Source organism: Palaemon carinicauda, chromosome 45 (assembly GCF_036898095.1).
Source record: "Palaemon carinicauda isolate YSFRI2023 chromosome 45, ASM3689809v2, whole genome shotgun sequence".
Classification (NCBI taxonomy): Eukaryota; Metazoa; Arthropoda; class Malacostraca; order Decapoda; family Palaemonidae; genus Palaemon; species Palaemon carinicauda.
The window spans coordinates 10,491,596-10,515,517 of NC_090769.1; the positions used below are offsets into that span (position 1 = coordinate 10,491,596).

The following is a 23,922-nucleotide window of genomic DNA, read 5'->3' on the forward strand; positions in this document are numbered from 1 at the left end:
TTCCAATTCAGGTGGCTCTGTTACAGCAAGTGGATTAAAGCTTAAGTTCTTGAAGAGGAGCCTGCAATTTAACCCACCCTCAAAATACGATAAAATTACAAAATGATACGACACTTACCTGTAAATGAAATTGCCTGCGAGTCGACCGTCAACAGCCATATTAGAAATACTAGATTTAACATTTTCTCCAGAATACGTTTCATCATAGTTGATATGAAAACCTTCTAACCCTCCTGTATTTGAATACCCGTTATTAATCTTAAATCCTTCTCCAGCGTATGTTCGATTCTCATCATATATAGCCTGCTGGTATCCATCTTCTATCGGTACACCCTTACCTACCACAACACCCAATATCCAGGCCACCAAGCCAATCCAGGTTGCCAACCTGTGTAAGAAAAGGTTAATTAAACAATGAAACTAATAGAAGTAAAGACCCTAGAGTGAAGATATCCTTAGAAAAAAAAAAAAGTAAAATAAACTTAAAATCTCAGCTATGCTATTTCTAACCACCTGGTACTACCAAACCTCACTTTCAATAAACCCGTCAGTTTAAATCTGAATGAATAATTATAGGAAGTTTTAAATAAAAGTTAAGAAACCACATATGCCCACCCGGTACACTCAGCCATGCTATGGCCTCATGGAGGAATACACCATTTCTTCCATGTACTGTAGGTAAATGCAAGGTCTATAGAATACTTTAAACCATGGGTAAAAGCTCTCTGCAGCGAGAGAATAGTAGTGGTTGCGTGGATGTGGTTTAAGACCTAGCAGTCAAAGTCCTTTGCTTTTTAGTGTTTAGTGACAAAAAGTCCGTAGAACTATAAGATTTAAAGAAAAAATATACGAAAAAAATTTACTTTAAAATTCTCCCATCTCTTGCTGGCATAAGATTTAATTATCAAGTATACTTTTTTAATTAGAAATAATTAATTTAGCTAATGTATCTGTGTTAAGCATATGCTTCGCTAAACCCCTGTACTTGTGAATTTTGAAGGGTGGAGACAAAGTCTTAAAGTCATTAGAGTTAATTTCTTTAAAAAGTCAACACAACGACAGAAACTGCGAACTTCAGATCAAAGTGTAAAAGTAAGTTTACTATGTGCCCTTCTAATTATAACTTACGAGAACAGTATGCTCGTGTTTTAATCTAGAATTCCCACGATGATTGCCAACGGATACGGAACCTAGTGTATAAGAGAGACTAAAATTGCATTGATCCCCATATTACCACCTACCGAATGTAACACAGAAATAAACGGACGCAAGAATACTCGTTCCTCAAGTTTTTAGTATAACCTGGAATCCTTACAATGCAATTAAATCGAAACAGATGCAGCGAAGTTAGAAGCACAATAACAAGATAGTTCAATGCGGCAGTAAACTACACCCGATAGCTATAGAAGCCACACAAGATAGAAATATGATTACAAAAACATTTACCATCATCATTCAACCTGATCTTTCATATAGTTCAATGCGGCAGTAAACTACACCCGATAGCTATAGAAGCCACACAAGATAGAAATATGATTACAAAAACATTTACCATCATCATTCAACCTGATCTTTCATATAGTACAGTGTCAAAAAATATAAAAATCCAATTAGAAGTTTCATAGATACTCAAAACAGATGAATATTCACATACCCTAATCATTACGATGTCTCAAATTCAATAGAATAAAACTACTACCCCGTTAGCCCTTATTTTATCACTCACCTGTGAGCCATTGTAACACAATCTCCTCCCCAACAATGACTAACAGTAATGTAATCACCTCCAAAATACTTAACCTACGACCTTCAGAACTGGCCAATGGATAACCAATTGGCGTTCTTTACGTCACAGTAAAATTTGCGAATTACCGTTAATATCGCTTTGGCAATTACAAGGCATTCTATATTTACCCTTTTCTCGTTAAAGAATGCAGCTTTATACAGACCATATGTTAAAAATATGGAACAAAGGATTTCGTAGGCTGCATCTGAGATCGGATTTAGGAGTGAGTAGCTGCTGTGGGTTTTCCACAAGCCGGTAGTCATCCCACACTTGTATTATTATTATTATTATTATTATTATTATTATTATTATTATTATTATTATTATTATTATTATTATTATTATTATTATTATTATTGTTGTTGTTGTTGTTGTTATGCCTCAGGCCATGCTATTTAGGATCTGAAATTTTATCTCTACATCAGTACCGATGTTAGGAAACCTATAAAGTTTTGCATGTTAGATTGCTTACGTGTTTAGAGAGAGAGAAGAGTGGGAGGGGGATATTTGTTACTGAAGATTGTTCAAAGGTACATCAATGCAATGTGCAGCTCAATCTAATAAAGTATGGTTTATTTGGAGAAATTGTCCTCGCACAGTCTAAAAATTCTGCGTTTAGAAATTTTATTCCGGCAATCGATTAATTTTTCAGTTCATTACATCAATGGCTGAAGGATTAACAAGAATACCCGTTTCATTTTCAGTTTTTAATGTGAATTGGAACCACTTAACTGTAATCAACTCGAAACTTGATTGCCAAGTACAAAGATTATTTCGATAAAATAATTGGTGTTGATGTTTCGTAGTTTACAGTTTTCTTCACCCAAATTCTCTAAGACGAAGTTGAGAAACGCGAGGAACATTTAATTTTTAGGCTATTGATGGACGATAAGATTTTAGTTACATTCCCAAATGTCGAGATTATGTTACTGGTGTATTTGGTGTTCATTGGCTAACTCTTGGAAAACGTCTTTTCAGTAAAATGCGGTTAATCAAAAACAGACTCCCGACAGCAATATCTCGTGATAGACTCATGTCACCCGTTCTTGATGGGTATTGAGTACGACATTCTTAAAGAGATTGATCAGAGACTTTAAGGGTCTTGTCTCGCAATATGCTTCGTTTGTAAATAAAGGTATTGTCTATTTTTCAAATTTATTTCAATGATTGATCAGTTTATTCCTGGGTTAATTGCATCCGGCCATTATCTAACAAACTATTGGACTGTCTGTCATTGCCAATTTTGTCCAATGTATGAACACGTCCTCTGTCTATAGCACCAGAAAAGGAATTAAAATCGAGAGGGTCCTTCACAGGAGCAAGATGCCTTATTGTGAAGGACCTGAGAGGTCTACGAAGGTTTGTATTACTAAAGTCATGTTTTATAGGTTGTGTTAGAATTTTATCGAATCTTTGCTTAAAAGGGCAACCATGAAAAGCATAGAAAACCTGTAAAAACCATTAAACTATGAAAAGTCAAGACAATGGAGTTACTGACGATGTGAAATATTGCGATGTAATTACAACGCAGGGAAAATGTATGATTTAATTACCCTACGATAAAATTTTCCCAATATAATTACCGGACACTCATTTTGATATAATGAGATAGGTTTGATTAGGGGCCTCCATATGTCTTAATGCGGAGCCTACTGCATCTGAGCATTGATGGTTCAAAATTTAAGAAAAATCAAATATTCTCTCTCTCTCTCTCTCTCTCTCTCTCTCTCTCTCTCTCTCTCTCTCTCTCTCTCTCTCTCTCTCTCTCTCTCTCTCTCTCTCTCTCTCTCTCTCTCTCTCTCTCTCTCTCTCTCTCAACTAAATCAAAAGAACGTGTCTTGTAGAAATCTATAACTCACTGCGAGAACTTACATCTAGAATCTGTCTACCTTTGTTATGAAATTCTATTAATGCCAATTAATTTTTAATATATACAGCTTTTGACAAAGTAACATCATTTCGATAACCTACCAAATGCAGTATTGAAATCTCATTTGAAATACAATCAAAGTCAGATAAAAAAAAAGGCCGTATTACCACATCATTTGTTTTTACCTAAGTTAGTAACTAAATATTCATGACGTTTGCGTAGTTGTTTTAGCATACGAACTAGCTTTTATTCGTTTTGCGAATAAATAGTTTAAAACTACATTAATTACCAGCTTGGATCGTTTGCTTCTAAATACTTTCGTGTTTATGATTTGTAATCTACGTTTTGTTTTACTAATTGTTTTAAATTTTGCATCAGAAAGTTAAAATACAATGTTACTTTTCGAAACCTGATTGAATTGTCCATAATATCAAGCTATATTTCGATATCGAGAAAGTCTGCGAGCGATGTATTCAACACTAAAATATTTTTATGTTACTCTTCCTGAAATATTTTTTTCTTTTTTTCCTTTCCTCACTGAGCTATTTTCCTTGTTGGAGCCCCTGGGCTTATAGCATCCTGCTTTTCCAACTAGGGTTGTAGCTTAGCAAGTAATTATAGTAATAATGATAACTATATTGTTGTGTTGGTGCGAGAACTCATAAAAAAGGGTAAGTAGATGTAGGGACAAATGTATATAATAAGAAGATAGGTTATGAATGGAATGTAGAATGTCAATTGTTACAGACGATGCGGTACTGACATGATAATATATTGAAGAGACACTGCAAGATGAAGTTGAAATTAGGTGTTGGCAATATTAAAGATACTGGAAGATATGGCAGTGAATAATAAAGTGAATTATTGTAGAATGAAAGCAGCCGATTCTCAGTAGGTGTGCCCCAAACCCTAGTTTTTTTTTTCTTTGAGAGAGAGAGAGAGAGAGAGAGAGAGAGAGAGAGAGAGAGAGAGAGAGAGAGAGAGAGAGAGAGAGAGAGAGAGAGAGAGAGAGAGTATTTTGAATGACAATAAGATAAGAGATAAGGGGAGTTGCAGAACAGGTGAAGTAAACAGGACATAAACACCTCATAATACTGACCTGTAGCTTAGTCTTACGTAAAGTTACATGGTAACCGCCTTCGTGTATGGACGATATTTTAAAGGTTTACTACAAAATATTGGTAGTTCTTTTGTTTAGAAGCAGATTCAAATATAGGCTGTTGTCATTGGCTGCATTGCTCTCCAAGAAAAGCAATTCTCAAGCAATATTTTATATATATATATATATATATATATATATATATATATATATATATATATATATATATATATATATATATATTCGCTTAATAGTTTTGAATAATTATATAACTTTAAGCTGGTTTTCATATTGATTTATTTATTCTTCGATCTTATAATAATTAACTCCATAAATTCATGTAGCTTACGTTATTTTCAATATCTATTTTCCTCTTAAACTCTAAAGATGGTTTCATGTACTTTAATTTTTAAAGTAACTAAGTATAGCAATCAAAGTTACTAGCGAACAAAGAAAGTTATTTTCCAGTTATTATTCTAAACGGGAAAACAAGAAGCAATACTCAACAGCTGGTAGAAAAGATTCTGACCGAGAAACAATACTAGTAATCAGAGGATTGCCTTTAAAGCAGCTGTCTTTTTTAGCTTTGGTATTGAAACCTCCATAGAAAAGATGTAAACAACAAGCAAGAACAACTGAACTTTTGCATCTCTCTTGCAGACATCTTTTGATTGTGTTAAGCATTGTTTGAGAATACAAATCAAGTCATTTGAATCAACATGGCAGCCCAAGAAACCACAGGTTCCAATGTAGAAACGCTCATGTCGGCATTAAATGCCGTGAGGAGTTTAAGAAGCCAGGTGACACATTATTTCCGGACAGTTGCCGATGGACCCAAGGAAACCGACGATGAACAACAAGAAGACAATAATAATATTAGCGAAAAATATGCCACCGTTTTGGAAAATATTAAAAATCAGTTGAGGTAAGTTCTGTCGTTGGTATGCTCAGGTGTAAACTTTCTTGTTACTTATCTAATCGTTTTCTTTGACAGGAAAAAAATTCGTTAGTCCCAATCAGCAAGTTTTGCTTGAAAAAAATATCTTTCCATTAGTTTTCTTATTGTTTTATTGTGTTCTGGTGTTATTACCTTCGTAAAAGTATCATTTTCTGACTACCACCATCCAACAGTAATGGGGGAACCCCAGGTGGCCAATGGGGTTTTGGGTTGGCTAAAATGATAACTAACGAATTACTAAAGATAATAACAGCAGAACCCAACAAAACAAGAAGATTAAATATACGAAATGGGGATCCCAAAATGGTTTATTATGGTAATATAAGAGGGTGAAACATCCCTTACGGACTAACTGCTGCAATTTTCTTTCAAGCCCCGATTCCCGAGGTCCATTGTCTATTGAACGTAAACTTTTCTATTTTTAATGTGGTTTAGTTTTAGAAGGGAAACAAACATAGGAGCGTCAGCTAACCTAATCTCCCCCCCTTAACCTAACCTTCCCCCCAATTAACCTAACCTTCCCCCATTTAACCTAACCTTCCCCCATTTAACCTAACCTTCCCCCAATTAACCTAACCTTCCCCCAATTAACCTAACTTTCCCCCATTTAACCTAACCTTCCCCCATTTAACCTAACCTTCCCCCATTTAACCTAACCTTCCCGCATTTAACCTAACCTTCCCCACCTAACCTAATCTTCCCTACCAAACTTAACCTTCCCCCACCTAACCTAACCTAGAAGCTGTATTCTTACTTTTGGCTGAGATTTGGTCTGCAATAACAAGCTTAGGCTGAGACTAATTCCTCAATGACTTAGCTTAATAGTTAGTTTGTTATCAGAATCGGTTGAAGAAAAAAAGATGACAATTTAGCTTCAAAATAGCACTTGCCCTTGAAAATGCACTGGACACGCTTAATTTCGTTGTTTTAGCTTTACCATAACACTGCCAGTAATGTTGATTTATCACCTGTACATAAAATGCCATTATGCAAGGCTTGGAACACTTTAATTTTTATTGGAAGATTAAAATTTCGTCGTTATTAGTTGAAAATAAGTCTTATAGGTTTATCTGGAGTATGTTTAGATCTTCCCCCTTCAGTAGCTGTTCCTCAACTAAGATTTTTTTTTATTTGAAAGTTAACCGATGAACCACATTTTGTAACGAATTTTGTGAGGACCTAATCAAAGGGAGTGATTAAAATTTATCTGGATTATGATTGGTCAGTTTAAAGGAAAGTTTACAAAAATAGGAGAGAAAAGTGTTACTGTATTACAAGGCGTATCTGCTTAAATAAGTTGATAGAGAACACCAAAATCTAATAGCCAATAGCAATACGCTACGGTGTTTCCATTGAAGCGCCGAGATCAGTGGTTGGAGCTGTTGTGTATTTTGGCAAAAATTATCACAGTGGTAGTTTTTTTTTCTCATCGTGCGGTATGTCCTGATAATATACCCGAGAAAAAACTTGACCAAACTCTTTCACCTCACATGGTCTTTCTCGTTCCCATAGTTCATGGAATTCACTTTGGATGATGTTTTGATCGATTCAGCTGCGCTTTAGCAGCTGACCTTTGATCTAATCGTTTGGTGTAGTAATTTGAAACTACCCAATCGGACGCCGCTTATCCCGAGAAATTGACAGAGGGCATTTTTTTTATCCAATCGGAATTCAATATTTCCAAAAATCAAATAGTTTAATGGGAGCATCAATCATGGTTCAGAAATGCCCATTCCTAGCCCCCGAGACGCGAAGATGACAACATACGACAACAAGAGCGACCCAGTTCGACCTTTTTATGCAAGTGATTCATTTTATGATGAACAATGCAAAGATTCCAAATTCAATGATTTTGAGTACTGTAATGTAAGTACAGAACAGCTATATTTGTTTATATTGATATATATTATATAATTTTAGTGATTTAGAACAGATGAGCTGTGAAATAATGTTAGATTGTGAAGCAGGCCTCAGCTAAGCAAAAACCAATTGAGTTAATTGGTTAATTAGGTACAGTAATTAAAATGGCACCAAACTGAAGCATGCAACACAAAAGAGCAGTGAAATAATATTAAATTGCGAGCAAAGCAAGCCAGGGCTGAGCATTCTTAAGTGGTTAAATAATGTTAATTCGCTTGACCAATATGCATGAAAATATGCTTTATTAAGTAGGGATTTTGCAATACGATGGCCACGGCCACAAACATCTAGAAAATGGGAAGGAAAATCACATTTCCTATGCATGTGGGAAACCTGGGCCATCAATATACAGTACAGAGGCTTCTTTGTCTTCCCTTTTAAAATGTTTTTTTTGTCAACTTGTGGAATTTTAGAATGTCTAAGATTTAAAAAATATAGGTTTCCCTCAATTATAAACATCAGAACAGTTCAAAATACCTATAAATACACCAGGATGACACTTTCTTCATTAGGAATATTGTACTACTGTATAGTAAATATTTACTCACATTTTACCTTCTAACACAATCTGTCCCAACCAACTACAATAGCTCCAAAATGTGTGTGTTGATTTAGATACTTGAGTGGGTTTTTTACACAGAATTTTTTTATTAAGGGTAGGTTTTAGTAAGTTAGGTACATAATATAATTTATATAATATTTTGGTTACACTAGGCCTTTGAATATACAGTACATTAACTCTTTATACCAGTCGCATATGTGAAGAAATGTATTATTGGAACATTTGTAGGAAATTGGATTGCTGTTCATATATTAGATAAAAATGCCCTATCATGACTATTAAAGAAATTTTGATTGATTTAAGATCCATTATTTATGTACAGTAATCATGAAACCTGGGCCACCGTTGCTATCAACATCTAGCTGACCAATCATCACCTCATTCCTTATCACAGGAATTTTTTTTATTGTCAATCGCTTACCTTTGTTTTGGCATAGGCTTCTATCTTTCATAGTTTTTAAACACTTATTCATTGTCATTTTTATAAAGTAGACTTTGGTTTACAAAATTGATTCTTTTTAGGAGTGAGCTCGTAACCTTAAATGATTATATACTAAAACGATTTTTCCTAAGCAAAGTCCATGAATACATATACAGTATACTGTGCACTCATTTTTAAAGAGTTTTTGTTCTGACACAACTACAAACCTTACGCTGTTTATTAGGGGATTATCTTTTCGCGAAGCTGGAAGACTAGCCATTAATACTTTAAAGCAAGGTGGCCACTACCCAACCCGCTAGATAGCTGCTGGATAGTGGGGGTTGCCAGCTACCCCTCTCACTCACACACCAATGTATTCGAGCCACTTTTTCGTTTGGCTTTGAGGAGAACAGATGTGTCCACTCTGTGCTTCTTTTTGATGCATCTAGCAAAAACAGCATCTCTGCACTTGAGGATGCAGTTATCCCAGAAGGAAACCATCTGAGGAAGTAAGAACTGTAGAGCTGAATTTAGCCCCTGACCTCGACAGTTCCTTGAACTGTTAGACCACAACTGTGTTTTTCATGTTTTTGCTAACTGCAAAGCAAGAAATTGGTCCCGACCAGTGATCCAACCAAGAGCAGGGCTGGATGGCTGACATGGTAGCTACTGTACTTCCATGTTTTGCCTCTCTGATGCAGTGTAGGTAGAAGGAAAGCTCACCAGTCTATCACTATGTACTCATGGTACTTAGGCAGATACGTTGGAATCTATTGGGAGAAGACTTGGAAGAGCCTCAGAGTCTACATACAGTAGATCTTCCTATGTTGCAAAAGTGCTAACGGAGGTAGTTTTCAAGATCTGCAGGACATAAGGGAGTTCTTGGCTGCCAATACTTGTTTATTAAAAAGACCCAGGGGTCTGATTAGACATACACATCGAAGTGTTGTCTAGGACCTAGAGACTGGGGGGAAAATGGCATCAATGGCACAGTGCCTTGTCTAAACAGCAGAAAAGTCTTATAACCTTGAGGAAGTGCTACGTCACTGACCCAGACGTTTAAACCTCGAGCTCGACCACATCAGAAAAACTGGGGTCTGCTTCCACAAAATCATCAATGATAATAAGGGCAGGATCATCGTGTATTGGTTACTGTTTAGGATTATGAAGGGGTTCCCGTTTAGGAACTACATTGGAGGACTTTATTCTCTCATGTAGATCTTTGCGTTTTCACTCATGAGAACGAGTGGAAGGCACAGCAAAGGAGTCATGATCACTCCTGTAATGGAATTCTCTAATCTTTTGTAACATTGAGAGGGAAAAGCAGGGGATTCGCTTTCAGAGCATGATCCATGTGAGGAAAAGAAGAAACATTGAAAAAGAATGTCTTACTATTTGTTTCAGAAGCTTTAGGAACATTAGGCAAGTTCAAAATGTTAGTCTGAGTAGACCTAGGTAAAATATTGGGTTTGTTATTATTTGATTTCTCTGATGAACTAGGTTCAACCCGAGGCTGTTCCCATGAGGTAGAGGACATTTGATGGTCAACCGAAGATGACGGAAGCTCAAGATTAAGGCTATTATCTGCATATCTGAAGTGAACATAGGACTTACAGCCCTAGGGAGGTAGTCATCATCGAAGTCCATGTCATCATCCACCTCCAAGCTCTCGCCCAAAGGAGTCTGGGGTGGGTTAAGGTTGTCAACTGAGGGAAAGTTGGATGGTGATGTTCCCACTACTGGAAAAAACCCTTTAGCGCTCTCTTGCAGAAGTCGCCGCGTGTGCCTTGGAGTTCTTGTGCACTGTCTTAGTGTCCTTAGACTCTCTGTGAGGCAGCAGGTATTCCTCCAGCAAGGAAAGTCTGGAGGGCTCGTGACATCCCTTAGAGGTCTGAACCTCTCGTGCAGGAGGTTCCTTGTCTTCCAAAGGTGGTCTGGAGATGGGTCGAAGTTCACGTAACACAACCTCCATAGGGGAAGGTTGGAATGAAGGCATCAGGGTAATCTCCCGTGGGGATCCCAAGCCTCGGCTTGAACGAGGATGGTGAAGATCACTCGGAGGTGGAGTCGGTTTCGCCCTCCTCTTCTTCTTCGTTAGGACCGGTGTCTGTTGCAGGCATGAGAAGTCTTGCTGGACGTTAGATGCCTCTCGCAGCTCCGCACGGTCTCCTGATGGGCAAGCAGGCGATTGACACGTAGGCGTGAGCGTGCGACGCGTTGGCCATTAATGAGCTGGAGAACAACCCTCCATGGCAAAAAGTCCACATAGATTTTGCAGGTCCTTTCTTAGGTTATTTGTATTTGATAGTTGTAGATGCTTACAGTAAGAGGGCAGAAGTAATCCCAATGAAGACATCTTACGCCACAATTCAAGAATTAATGAAAATTTTTTCTACTCAAGGAATTCCAGAAAGAATTGTAACTGATAATGGTCCACAGTTTACATCATAGGAATTTAAAGATTTTTGTGAAGTAAATGGTAATAAACATACGTTTTCAGCTACATATCACCCTTCCACGAATGGAGAGGCTGAAAGATTTGTTCAAACATTTAAGCATAACATGAAATGTAGAAAGGCTAAGTCAAATAGCCTATTTTTTAATGTCTTATAAAACAACACCACTTAGCACAACAGGTGTGACACCATCAAATTTGTTGATGGGGAGGAGTATTAGGTGTAAATTAGATTTGTTGTATCCAAGTTTGCAAAGTGATTTAGAAGAAAAAGGGTATAAGTAAGATATTTTTCCTCTTGTTCTGATGTCATGGTAAGATCATACAATACTCCAGACAAGTGGGTACCAGGAGAAATTGTAAAAAAGATAGGAAATTTACATTATGATGTTCTAGTCAGTGGAAATAGTGTAAAACTTCATGTTGATCAATTACAGCTGTTAAATAAAAATGTAGATCATATGAATAATAGAGATGAGAAATTTTCAGTAGTAGTTAAGTCAAAAATTAACCAAGATGCTCAAACATCAGATGTAGATTCAGAATCTATTCATGTATCAGTACAGGATGAAGTTAGAGTACTTCCCTATAGGATGAATAGAGGGAAGCCCCCTGAGAGATTAGATTTGTAGTTTTGTACAATCTCAAGTTAAGGGGGAGGAGACTGTTATGTATTTTGTACTGTAATACTATATGCGCTACGGGTATTAAGAGTAATGATTGCACAGTACAGTATTGCATTGTTAGAACGTGTTTCGGCACAGTTCGTAGGTGTAGTAGCGTATGTTATGAAGGATTTAATCATTCATTAATTGTCCTAAAGTTAGGATGGGATTCTTCTCACTTTTGTATAGCTTAAGGTTTGCTTTGTTAGGAAAAATACAAATTACTTTCAAATTTATTCTCTTTTCTGTAATTGCAGAGATTTAGAAACTCAAGTGGGTGGTCTGAACCCTCCGACTACAACTACAAGTTTGGGAAATACAGGAGTTCTGTCTCTAGACCCTTCTCCTGATAAATTAAGACTCTATCATCAACTACTTGACTGCTATACATGGACAGAGAAGGTGAGCTGCCTTTTCACTTTTACTAGTAACAGCATCAATACTCCGTAGATAGTTTAGCATACGTAGAATTTTTTTTTTAAATTTCATACTTTGACTAACTGCTTGCTGATATATTGATGCAGCTTTTCAAGTTTTGGGATATTGTGTGATAGTATAAAGCTGTTCTTGGTTTTGATATACTGTTTTTTTTATTTCAAAGGTACATTGTTATTCTACCACAATGAATCAGCTTCTTCATGGAAACAGCCTCAAGAGATCATCAGTTTCCATCTCAAAAAGACGTAGACCAACCCAGTATAACCACAATGTGCCACAACAGTGAGTATATTAAATGTTCCTTTATTTGTGTGTGTTAGAATTTAATTCCATTTTTACATGGGGATCATAGAAAAGTAAATCTTCACAGATGGTGGAATAAGCAACAGGGTTTTGAAAAAGTTTATCGTTGACATAGAATAATGCTGCTTGGAAGTTCTTAAAAGATGTTTTATCGTACTTTGAAGGAATTGCTTATTGCAGGTGAATGAATTTACATAAAAGCAGTGTCAAACACCACCAGTTTGACATGTGTAAATAAAAGTTTGAGAGGGCTAGGCCAAAGGATTTTCTCTTGAATAAGAGTATACTGTAAATGTCTGTGCTAAGTGAAGTTATAAAAAATAGGCAGGAGAAGCCCAAAGGGAATAGATGTAAAGAAAAAGAATGGAAAACAATGAAGCAGGGACTAAAGGTACCCTGCAAGGAATAGCAAGTTTCATCTATACTTTACCTTGAAAAGCTCACCATAACTAAGCCCATCCACTGTTCTATAGAGTAGAACAGTGCAATGTCTAGTTGTTCCATAATTGGAATACAAACCAACGCTATTTATAGAGGTATTACTTTTGGCGAAGCTGAAAGGACGATTTGTTAGAATTTAACGAGGGTTAACTACCTATCCCGGTAGGAAGGGGGGTTAGCTTGCTACCTCTCTCACCCACGCACTTGTGATTGTGCTTCACTTTTGCTTTCGGCTCGGATGGAGAGTGGTTGTTACCGCTCTTCCTCCTCCCTTTTTTTTCTGGACTGCCATTAATCTTTAACTTTTTAACTTATATATATACTATATATAGTATATATGTGAAAACATGCTTAATGTTTTTATACATATACAGTATGTAGGTTTTCTTTTCAGTGTGTGTGACAGCGTAGTACAGCAGGTTCTCCAGGACAGAGAACCATCCCTTCCGTCATTACTTCCTTGGACATCGGTCATCCCGTTGATGGATGGCCTTGCGTGCAACCCAGCCACTGCCGCAGGAGAATTTTCATCGTTTGGATACTCCTCTGTTCGGCTGTTATCGTTGCCTTCCCCTCAACGTGTTCTTAAAAGGAATCTGCTGGGGGAAGGGAGTGCGGCCCTTTCGAAGCTTGACTTCAGTCTTACTTTTTTAAGGTCATCCTCGCTCACTCGTGGGTGGCCAGCAGAATACTTCACGGGGGTAACACCTTTCCCGTTCGCGGGTTAGGTTGCACTTCTGAATGGTTTTCTTCATTAATTCAGTAAAATTATAAATCTTTAATTTAACTTTTCAGTGTCGTCGCCGCAGGGAACACTCTTCCCGCCGGAGGGTTTGTGGTTCCCTCGAGTACTGTAGTTATTTTTTCAGCTGAATTACTTAATTGTAATTCTTGATTTGTTCCAGTTTTTTACGCTGCCGCTCTCCTTCTCCCGTCGATGTCGGCTGGGGAAGTGAGTGAGTGTGCAGTCTGTTAGGCATTGGGATTGCTGCCGTAGGAGAGTAATTTTCCTCTCGGGGCCTCTGTCCAGCTGATCGCAGTCTTCCTTGTGTTTCTGCATAGAGAGAAGCTTCTCTCGATCTCGGTGGTAAAAGGCTATTGCTCATCCTTGAGCCAAATCTTCTGACTGAGAGGCATAGATCTGTCCTCATCTTGGGAGTTAACAGAGCTCATGAAGAACTTTGCCCAGTCCGGCTTTCTGAGAGAACTCAAACCCCCCATTTTGGAATGTGACCAGTTCTAAGATCCCTGAAAAAGGTCCCCTATGACGTTTAGGGCAGACATCCAACTAGGACATAACTCTCAGGATGATCTTATAGGCCCTGACCATTGTAGAGCAAGTGGGAGAGCTTATCGTATCTAGTTACTCATTCCAAGGGGTGGAAAAAGGTTCTATTCTCATTCTTTCAAGAGTCGGTTGCAAAAACTCAAAATCCAGCTGTAAACGATACAAAGTTACAATTTTTCTATCGCTTCACTTAACAAAGTACAGTAACCAATAATTCAGACAATTTACTTCTTTGCTCCGTGAGCCCAATAAGACTAGCTGAAGCGGCTCAACCCTTCAGACCACGACCACAGATCCTGATTATCAGGTCTAGGAGGATCATAGAAAAGATCTTTATTACTATGTCCTAGCTTCGAGAGACGATTAAGACTACAAACCCATCAGTAAGTGAGCCAAAGGAATTGACAGCTTGTGCTTAGTCAGAGGAGTAGGTGCGACGTTAGCCTTTAAGAAGAACTGTCAGTAGGGCAAGTTCTGAAGGCCGGAGTCTGGAAATGGCAGACATCTTTCACAGCCCACTTTTTATGTTAATGCACCCAGAAGTCACTCTTAAGTTTTTTAGGACTTGTGGTAGCAGCTCAGCAGGTGTTGTAGCATAACTAGCTCCCTCACAGAACAAAAAGCATCTCATCTAAGGTAGCGGTTGTGTCATCAGCTAAGGATGAGAGAAAGACTATTTGGCTTTTTGACCTCTTCTTGTTCTCTTTCCTTGGAGTGAAGTGGTCAAACTGTGTTGCTAGACCAGACCTTAATGTAGGTAAGGTACCATACCGAGTTATTATTCTAGGTTAGGTTAAGGTAGAAGTGCTTTTCTTATATCCTCCTGATAAAGGGTATGATGGATAGTAAGGTGAACAAATGACTTTTTTTACCTTATACTGAAAATGACAAATCCATTGGGGATATAGGTTCTTCCATGTCTGTCTGTGTCTGCAACAGAAACCCAGCCCTATCACCTGAATTTCAGGTCATAGGAGGTGGATTGAAATTAGCGCTTCTGGTCCTCCTAATGGTCAAGTGTATGATATCCAGGGATTTTAAACCAGCCACTTTGGTTAGAGAGACTTTCTCTTACCTAAGGATGTTTCCTATTGAAGGATGAGGTTTTGTATGTGTAGAAGCAAATCACAAATTTTAAAAGTAATTTATATTTTTTCTAGTTACTGTAAACAAAATTGAGTCCTTTAAGTTATGCTTACCACCACATCCATCCTGCAAGCTCTAGGTGAAGTTCAAAGTGGCTACTTGGTGAGCTGGCTTGTGCCTGCTCTTCTACAGTAACTGCAGACACCTTGTAAATTTTAATAGCAGAGTTCAATATTCACTGAAATTGTACTCCTATTAAAGGACTCTGGTTTGTATAATTTGGAAAAATACAAATGGCTTTAAAAATGTGACACTGAAGTGTTTAGCTTGTGAAATAGAATAGAACAACATTTTTGGTATTCCTACTGCAGTTTGAAGGTGTCAGTAAGTTAATAATAGGATCTGTATTGCCAGCTTTGTGCAGAAGGGAGTCTTAATTCACTGTTACATGAGCAAGCTGTTTGGGTCATGTAATCATTTTGTATTCATATTTAATAGCTTTTCATTTTGATTATGGTGCTTTCAAGGAATACATGTATTTTTTCTTTTTAAAGTTGCATATCAAACAAATATAGATAAAATTATGTATAACTTTGTCTTTTTAAACCACTGAATTCAGCTCTTTTTACTGCCAAAGAATGATTTGCTAGTTTTGATTTAGAAAATAACTTCTGTTCTCTGGTAATTTTACCCACTCCCTATAACTTTTTTTTTATATATATATTTAGTTATTAAATTTTGCAGTTTCATTATATCTTTAAAGTTTATAAGAGATTTTATATCAAAGTTGTTTTTGTTTGTAACATGACATATTCACATGAAAACTTAAATCTTTCAGACAGGTTGATATGACGATCCAGGCCATTAATCAAATGTTCCAAGTGATGACACTGAATGTTTCTAGACCTTTTGGAAATAATGCTGTTGTTCAGGTATTCATTTGTGATTTTTTCGTCTGCAGTCTTTGCCTGCAAGTGCATGGTAGCCTATGTTGATTGGGATAAAACTCTTAAGAAAACTAACTTCTAGATTCAACACAACCCCATTATTCATATACTGAATATGTCCTAATATCATGGTCCATGATGTTCCCAATATCACTGGGTTTTTAACTGTTTGCCAGAAATTAAATACAGTTTACATACACTACAAATTTTTTGCTCTTCATTGTTTGCTAAGATTAATGTCTTACATAGTAATTGTTGGCTTTTACATATTTCAGAAGTTTTTTATTTGGAGCATTCCTGGGAACCAGTTGCTCACATTATGCATCACATCCTTTTTGAATTTTCCTTACACCACCGATGAACTTCTATATAATGGGATGGTTCATTCCCAATTTTGCATGTATTTTTCTGTGTGCTGCCTCAGCATAATTTTTTATTCTACTCTCATCAGCTATTATTTGCCTGTACTGCTTCCACATTTTTGTAGAAAAATTGGTTAATGCCACCCATTGCCTCATTTCATTGGCCTCCTAATTTAATAATTATCTGCAAAGCAATTAATCATGGGGGTGAAGTTAATCGGGTAAATCCTTTGATAAAGTTTAGAGGTAGGCACCCATGTAGGACTCGGGCACAAAACATATCATAGCAGCTAGAGTGGATATGAATGTGTCGAGGTGGTTTGGCCATGTTGAGAGAATGGAAAATGGCTGTCTGCTAAAGAAGGTGATGGATGCAAGAGTTGATGGGAGAAGTACAAGAGGAAGGCCAAGGTTTGGGTGGATGGATGGTGTGAAGAAAGGTCAGGGTGATAGGAGGATAGATGTGAGAGAGGCAAGAGAGCGCGCTAGAAAATGGAATGAATGGCGAGCAATTGTAACCCAGTTCCGGTAGGCCCTGCTGCTTCCTCCGGTCGCCTTGGATGACCGCGGAGTTAGCACCAGTAGGGAATTCAGCTTATGAAGCTTCATCTGTGGTGGATAACGGGGGAAATATTGTCTGTGGCACCCTAGCATTACATCCCCAAAATTGGAGGAAGTTCCTCCCAGCCTGACAAGGGACTCAACCGAGTTCGGCTGGTACTGCTAGGGTGCCACAGCCCACCCTCCTCCGTTATCCACCACAGATGAAGCTTCATAACGCTGAATCCCCTACTGCTGCTACCTCCGTGGTCATCCAAGGCACCGAAGGAAGCAGCAGGGCCTACCGGAACTGCGTCACAATCGCTCGCCATTCATTCCTATTTCTAGCACGCTCTCTTGTCTCTTACATCTATCCTCCTATCACCTAGAGCTTCCTTTACTCCATCCATCCACCCAAACCTTGGCCTTCCTCTTGTACTTCTCCCATCAACTCTTGCATTCATCACCTTCTTTAGCAGACAGCCATTTTCCATTCTCTCAACATGGCCCAACCACCTCAACACATTCATATCCATAGCTGCTAACTCATTTCTTACACCCGTTCTCACCCTCACTACTTCGTTCCAAACCCTATCTACTCGAGATACACCAGCCATACTCGTTAGACAATCTCAAACACATTCAATTTCTGTCTCCCCGTCACTTTCATTCCCCACAACTCCGATCCATACATCACAGTTGGTACAATCACTTTTTCATACAGAACTCTATACATTCAAGCCCAACCCTGTATTTTTTACTACTCCCTTAACTGACCCCAACACACTGCATACTTCATTCACTCTCTGACGTACATCTGCTTCCACTCCACCATTTGCTGCAACAACAGACCACAAGTACTGATCTTAAACTGATCCACCTCCTCAAGTAACTCTCCATTCAACATGACATTCAACGTCGCACCACCTTCCCTTCTCGTACATCTCATAACCCTACTCTTATCCACATTAACTCTCAACTTCCTTCTCTCACACACCCTTCCAAATTCTGTCACTAGTCGGTCAAGCTTCTCTTCTGTGTCTGCTACCAGTACAGTATCATCCGCAAACAACAACTGATTTACCTCCCATTCATGATCATTCTCGCCTGCCAGTTTCAATCCTCGTCCAAGCACTCGAGCATTCACCTATCTCACCACTCCATCAACATACAAGTTAAACAACCACGGCAGTATTACACATCCCTGTCTCAGCCCCACTCTCACAGGAAACCAATCGCTCACTTCATTTCCTATCCTAACACATGCTTTACTACCTTTGTAGAAACTTTTCACTGCTTGCAACAACCTTCCACAAACTCCATATAACCTCATCACATTTTTGGTAGTAAAGCATAGAAAATAGAAAAACCCTGCCTTGCTTTTTTTATATAAACCTAATAAAATAATTTTGACATCTTAAGTCTCATTTGCTTGCCAAACTTTGGAATCGTGTAAAACAGCTATCGAGGTCAGTCTTCTTGACCACTGTCATCAAGTAAAAAGTTTTCAATTCGACCATTACTGGTTCCATAAGCAGATGTACTAGGCAGGCATCATCAATTTTAAATATTTAACTTAGCCGGTGAATATATAATAGCTGCAACTCTGTGGCTCGACAGAAAACACACTCAAAAAACTCGCGAGCGATTGCTATGAAGGTTGCGGGTGTGCCCACCAGCGCCAACTGTCGGCCAGATACCACTCTTGTATGTAAACAAAACCTTCAATTCTTCTCTGTCGACGTTGACGACAAGACGTATTCATACTCGCTGTAGAATCTGGAGTTTTCTTAACATATTTGGTGAAGTACTTCATTTTGGTTTGAGCTTTCGCAGTACAGGTGTTTTATCTTCAACTTAAATCTTGAACTCGTTTTTGGATAGATTTAATTTTTGATGACTTTGGATTGTTTTTTGGACTTTCCTTGACTTTTAAATGGCCGACCCTTCCCTCAGTACGGAAGTGTGTTTAGGCTTTTAGCAATTATCTTATCACGTTATAAATTAATTATAGATTTTCCTCTATATATTTTATATCTCAACCGCCTTTATTAGGCCTCTTCGATTAGCTTTCCATTTATAATAAACATCAAAATAAATTTTAATGATTTGTTTATATGCGACCTTTCCTGAGAGTAGGCGGTCCTAACTTGGAAACCGAAGTTAAACAACGTTGAGCCCTTTCAATCGTAAATAGCTTTTAAAGAGCTAATGATTTAAAACTTATTAAATGAATATTTTTTAATAGATATTTTATGAAAGATTTTCTTTGAATAGTCTTCGTACTGTTTCAAAGATGAACTAACGTTTAGTTTATTTATGCTACGCAGTTTGCGCTTTATCGTTACGATAGAGGGAGAGAGTAACACGGTTTCACTTTGCAGAAAGAGTAAATCGATTCTGACGTTTGGTTCATTCTTCTTTCAAAGCTTAAATGTTTTAAATTCTATTTTAAAGGAACTTTTTAATTGAAAAACCTTTCAGTTTTTTCCTTTGGTCAAATAACCTGTTTTTTTGACGAAACGTAAGTGGGCTCTTCTCTTAGGTGCGAAATCAAGAGAGAGAGAGAGAGAGAAATAGAGACGGAGGGAGAGAGAGGAGAGAAAACGTTCCGATCTTTATCTCGTCCCAAGCGGGTAACGTTGTTCTCGAGTTACTCTCGTCCCTAGTCTCTGTACGGGGAGAAAGGATAAAACGTTTTTAGTTTTTTATTCTCGTCCCAAGGCAATGTACGGTGAGAGATTGAAAACGTAGTTTTGAATGAACTAGTGTTTAGTCTCTTCCCCAGCCACTGATTTTTTTTTATCTTAAAAGATGTTTACTGTTTTTTGCTGGTATTAATGTGCTTACATTATACGACTGATTTCGCAATTACAACCTTTTGATGAGGGTAGAATTGCGTGCTTCAGGTAGAAATCAGTTTTATTCATACCTAATGTGAATTGTTAAAAAATTCGATTTCAGTGAAATAAGTGCAAAACAGAAAATCGTAGTGATAAAGTGATATTGCGCAAAGTGTTATCAGTGTTGCGACCGAGGGTTCGTCTGTTTGTGCCTGTGCCTGTCGTTCGCCTAGTCCGGGACCTCTTGCAAGCTCCCAAGCCCAGGGGAGAAGTAATGTCGTACGACTTATGGGTTCGAGAGGCCTTGATCAGCGAACAGACGTTCCCTCTATGGTATCGGGTGTATCTTACCAAGATCACCCCTACCATAAGGCGAGAGAGACGATTTTCTCCTCGTCATCCGAAGGCTTTTCGCATAAGAAACCGTGGAACAAGGTTTCGAGGCCCTTTAAGCGAAAGTCAGTCCTTTCAAGACAGGTCCAGCGTCCTGGTTTTAACCATTAGGACAGCTCTGACCCTATGCAGTCATCGGAAGACTGCTCGCCGCCTAACAAAAGCGTAACACAGACTCCGAGAGTCTTTTTGTAGGCAAGGTTTTGCGGTCACAGACTTTACCTTCGTCTCTTACCGCAACCATTCCCGTTGATCCTAAATGGGTTGTACGGCAAGACATGCAGAATAAGCTTGCCTCCCTTATGGAAGACTATTCTGCCGATAAGTCCGTTGAGCCTAGCCGTTTATCTCATCGAGATCCTGGCCTTCAGCCACCCTAACGTTCCTTTGTGCGTCCTTTTGACGTTGGCGTAGCCAAGTCACGTCAGTCAGGTTGTTTAGAACCACACTCGATGCGGTCTCGTGTGGATTTTCAGCCACATTTGTACGTTAGGCCACTTGCTGATGCTCCTGTTGACGTTCAGGACGTTCGCTAACAATCGGAGTTGACTTGTTTTGACGCTGAGCGTCAACCTCCGCATTCTAGAGTTGTTTTGACTGCTCAGTCTAGGCGGTCAAAGCAGTCTCGAGTGGACGCTGTGCGTCCTCACGCACCTGTTTTTGTTGACAGTTCACAGACTGTCAAGCAGTTACATGGCGTTGCGTCCTGGTCTCACGCACCTGTTGTTGTTGACAGTTCACAGACTGTCAAGCAGTTACATGACGTTGCGTCCTGGTCCGCTACTAATGCACCAGTGCGTGTGGACTCTGCTTGTAAAGCATTGCCACCACGGTAGGTCTCTCCTTTGCTTGAGATGAGGAAGTTGCTGTTCCCCCTCCTACTGATATTCCCTTGAGGACTCTGTCAGACGGAGAGGAGCCTAAAGCTGCTTAGCCCTCTATGGACTTTAAATAAATCATGCTGATTTTTAAGGATCTCTGTCCGGATCTTTTTGTAACTGCTGCTCCTCGTTCGCCTAAACGTCAGAGCTTACACTAGGCCTAGCTACTTCGAAGCCGTTGTTTTATAAGCTAGTGCTCTCTCGCTCTTCTAAGAGAGCTTTACATTTGCTAGGCGACTGGTTTATCACCAGGAGGAGTTTGGGGGAGACAGCCTTTGCTTTCCCTTCTTTTAAACTGGCTTATAGAGCGAGAGTCTGAGATGACACGAGAGAAGTTCTCGGCTTGGGAGTTCCTGCCTCTGCCCAGATAGACTTCTCAAACCTCATAGACTCTCCCTGGCGCCTGGCCATGAGACGCTCCAAGATTTTACAGGTCGACTTCACAGCTATTTTCGAGCCTTTGAAGTTTTGCTGTACAATTATGTCATGCATAAACAAGGCTTTCAGGGATGGCTCCAATGATCTGACAGCCACGTTCTCTGCAGGAACAAGTCCCTCAGGGATGGCTCCATGATTTGGCAGCCATGTTCACTGCAGGAGTACGTAAGAGGCAAGTGCGCTCAATGTGTTCATTGTCAAGACAAACTTCACGATGAAGTCTACCAGGCTGTCTTGACAGCATTTATGGAAGGCGACTGGATGGTCTCTCTCGACCTTCAGGAGGCATACTTCCACATTCCTATACACCCGGATTCCCAACCGTTTCTGAGGTTTGTTTACAGGAATGTGGGGTACCAGTTTCGAGCCCTGTGCTTTGGCCTCAGTCCTGCGCCTCTCGTGTTTACGAGGCTCATGAGGAATGTGGCAAAATCCCTCCATCTTTCGGGGATCCGAGCCTCCCTGTACTTGGACGACTGGCTTCCTAGAGCATCGTCCAGTCTTCACTGTCTGCAGGATCTACATTGGACGTTGAGTCTGGCCAGGGAGTTGGGACTTTTGGTCAACCTAAAAGTCCCAACTGATCCCATCCCAGATTATTCTATATTTGGGGATGGAGATTCGCAGTCAAGCCTTGCTCGAAGTCCAACTAATGCTGAAACGAAACGTTTATTCAGTCAGGAGTTGGAACAGTCTCGTAGGGACTCTCTCATCCCTGGAGCAGTTTGTCTCACTAGGGAGACTACACCTTCTGCCTCTCCGGTTCCATCTAGCCTTTCACTGGAACTAGGACAAGACATTAGAGACGGTATCATTCCCAGTCTCCGAACCAGTAAAGGCATGCCTGAAATGGTGGGACAGCAATATCAGTCTGAGAGAGGGACTATCCCTAGCAGTCAAGAACCCAAACCACGTGTTGTCCTCAGACGCGTCGGATTTGGGTTGGGGTGCGACCCTGGACGGTCGGGAATGCTCGGGTCTGTGGACCTCAAGTCAGAAGAGCATGCACATCAACGGCAAGGAGCTATTAGCAGTCCACTTGGCCTTGATGATATTAGAAGGCTTCTTCGAAACTTAGTGGTAGAGGCAACTCAGACAACACCACAACTTTGGCGTACATCTCCAAGCAAGGAGGCACACACTCCTTCACGCTGCTCGAGATCGCAAGGGACCTTCTCTTATGGTCAAGAATTCGAGGCATCTCCCTGTTGACGAGATTCATCCAGGGGGACTTGAACGTCTTGGCAGACTGTCTCAGTCGGAGGGGTCAGGTGATACCCACGGAATGGACCCTCCACAATGACGTGGGCAAGAGTCTTTGGGCTACTTTGGGTCAACCCACCATAGACCTCTTTGCCTCCTCGTTGACCAAAAGGTTACCAATCTATTGCTCTCCAGTCCTAGATACAGAAGCAATCTACATAGACGCGTTTCTACTGGATTGGTCTTTTCTGGACTTTTATGCATTCCCACCATTCAAGATAGTCAACAAGGTACTGCAGAAGTTCGCCTCTCACGAAGGGACAAGGTTGACGTTGGTTGCTACCCTCTGGCCCGCGAGAGAGTGGTGCACCGAGGTACTTCAATGGCTGGTAGACTTTCCAAGAAGTCTTCCTCTAACGGTAGATCTGTTACGTCAGCCCCACGTAAAGAATGTCCATCAAAGCCTCCCCGCTCTTCGTCTGACTTCCTTCAGACTATCGAAAGACTCTCAAGAGCTAGAGGCTTTTCGTAGGAGGCAGCCAGTGCGATTGCAAGAGCTAGGAGAGCTTCTACCATTAGAGTATACCAGTCGAAGTGGGAAGTCTTTCGAGACTGGTGCAAGTCAGCATCTGTGTCCTCGTCCAGTACCTCTGTAGCCCAAATCGCAGATTTTCTTTTACATCTGAGAAAGGTTCACTCCCTTTCAGCTCCCACGATTAAGGGCTACAGGAGCATGTTGGCTTCGGTCTTTCGACATAGAGGCTTAGATCTTTCCAACAATAAAGATCTCCAAGATCTCCTTAAGTCTTTCGAGACCTCTAAGGAACGTCGTTTGGCAACTCCTGGATGGAACTTAGACGTGGTCCTAAGGTTCCTCATGTCAGACAGGTTTGAGCCATTACATTCAGCCTCCCTGAAGGATCTCACCCTCAAGACACTTTTCCTAGTGTGCTTGGCTTCGGCTAAAAGGGTCAATGAACTTCATGCCTTCAGTAAGAACATCGGCTTTTCTACAGAAAAAAG

The 23,922-nt window shown here is 39.6% G+C and overlaps 2 protein-coding genes across 3 annotated transcripts in view; one reads left to right on the top strand and one right to left on the bottom strand.

The window, feature by feature from the left end:
• The window catches only part of LOC137635027 (uncharacterized), a 2,532-nt gene extending 699 nt beyond the window's left edge, over window positions 1–1,833 (bottom strand). Inside the window, exons 1-2 of the mRNA XM_068367639.1 lie at window positions 1,727–1,833; window positions 119–388 (exon numbers count right to left, since the gene is read on the bottom strand). Of these exons, the coding sequence (XP_068223740.1) occupies window positions 119–388; window positions 1,727–1,737 (281 nt within the window). The 5' untranslated portion in view covers window positions 1,738–1,833. The remainder of the gene's footprint in view (window positions 1–118; window positions 389–1,726) is intronic.
• A 979-nt stretch (window positions 1,834–2,812) lies between these two features.
• Window positions 2,813–23,922, top strand: part of MED27 (mediator complex subunit 27) — a 53,285-nt gene continuing 32,175 nt past the window's right edge. Inside the window, exons 1-5 of one of the 2 annotated variants that reach the window (XM_068367135.1) lie at window positions 2,813–2,921; window positions 5,416–5,680; window positions 11,994–12,138; window positions 12,338–12,456; window positions 16,131–16,224. In XM_068367135.1, coding sequence (XP_068223236.1) covers window positions 5,475–5,680; window positions 11,994–12,138; window positions 12,338–12,456; window positions 16,131–16,224 — 564 coding nt within the window. In that variant the 5' untranslated portion in view covers window positions 2,813–2,921; window positions 5,416–5,474. Of the gene's footprint in view, window positions 2,922–5,314; window positions 5,681–11,993; window positions 12,139–12,337; window positions 12,457–16,130; window positions 16,225–23,922 lie in introns of those variants that run through there. The other variant, XM_068367134.1, reaches the window with a different exon arrangement.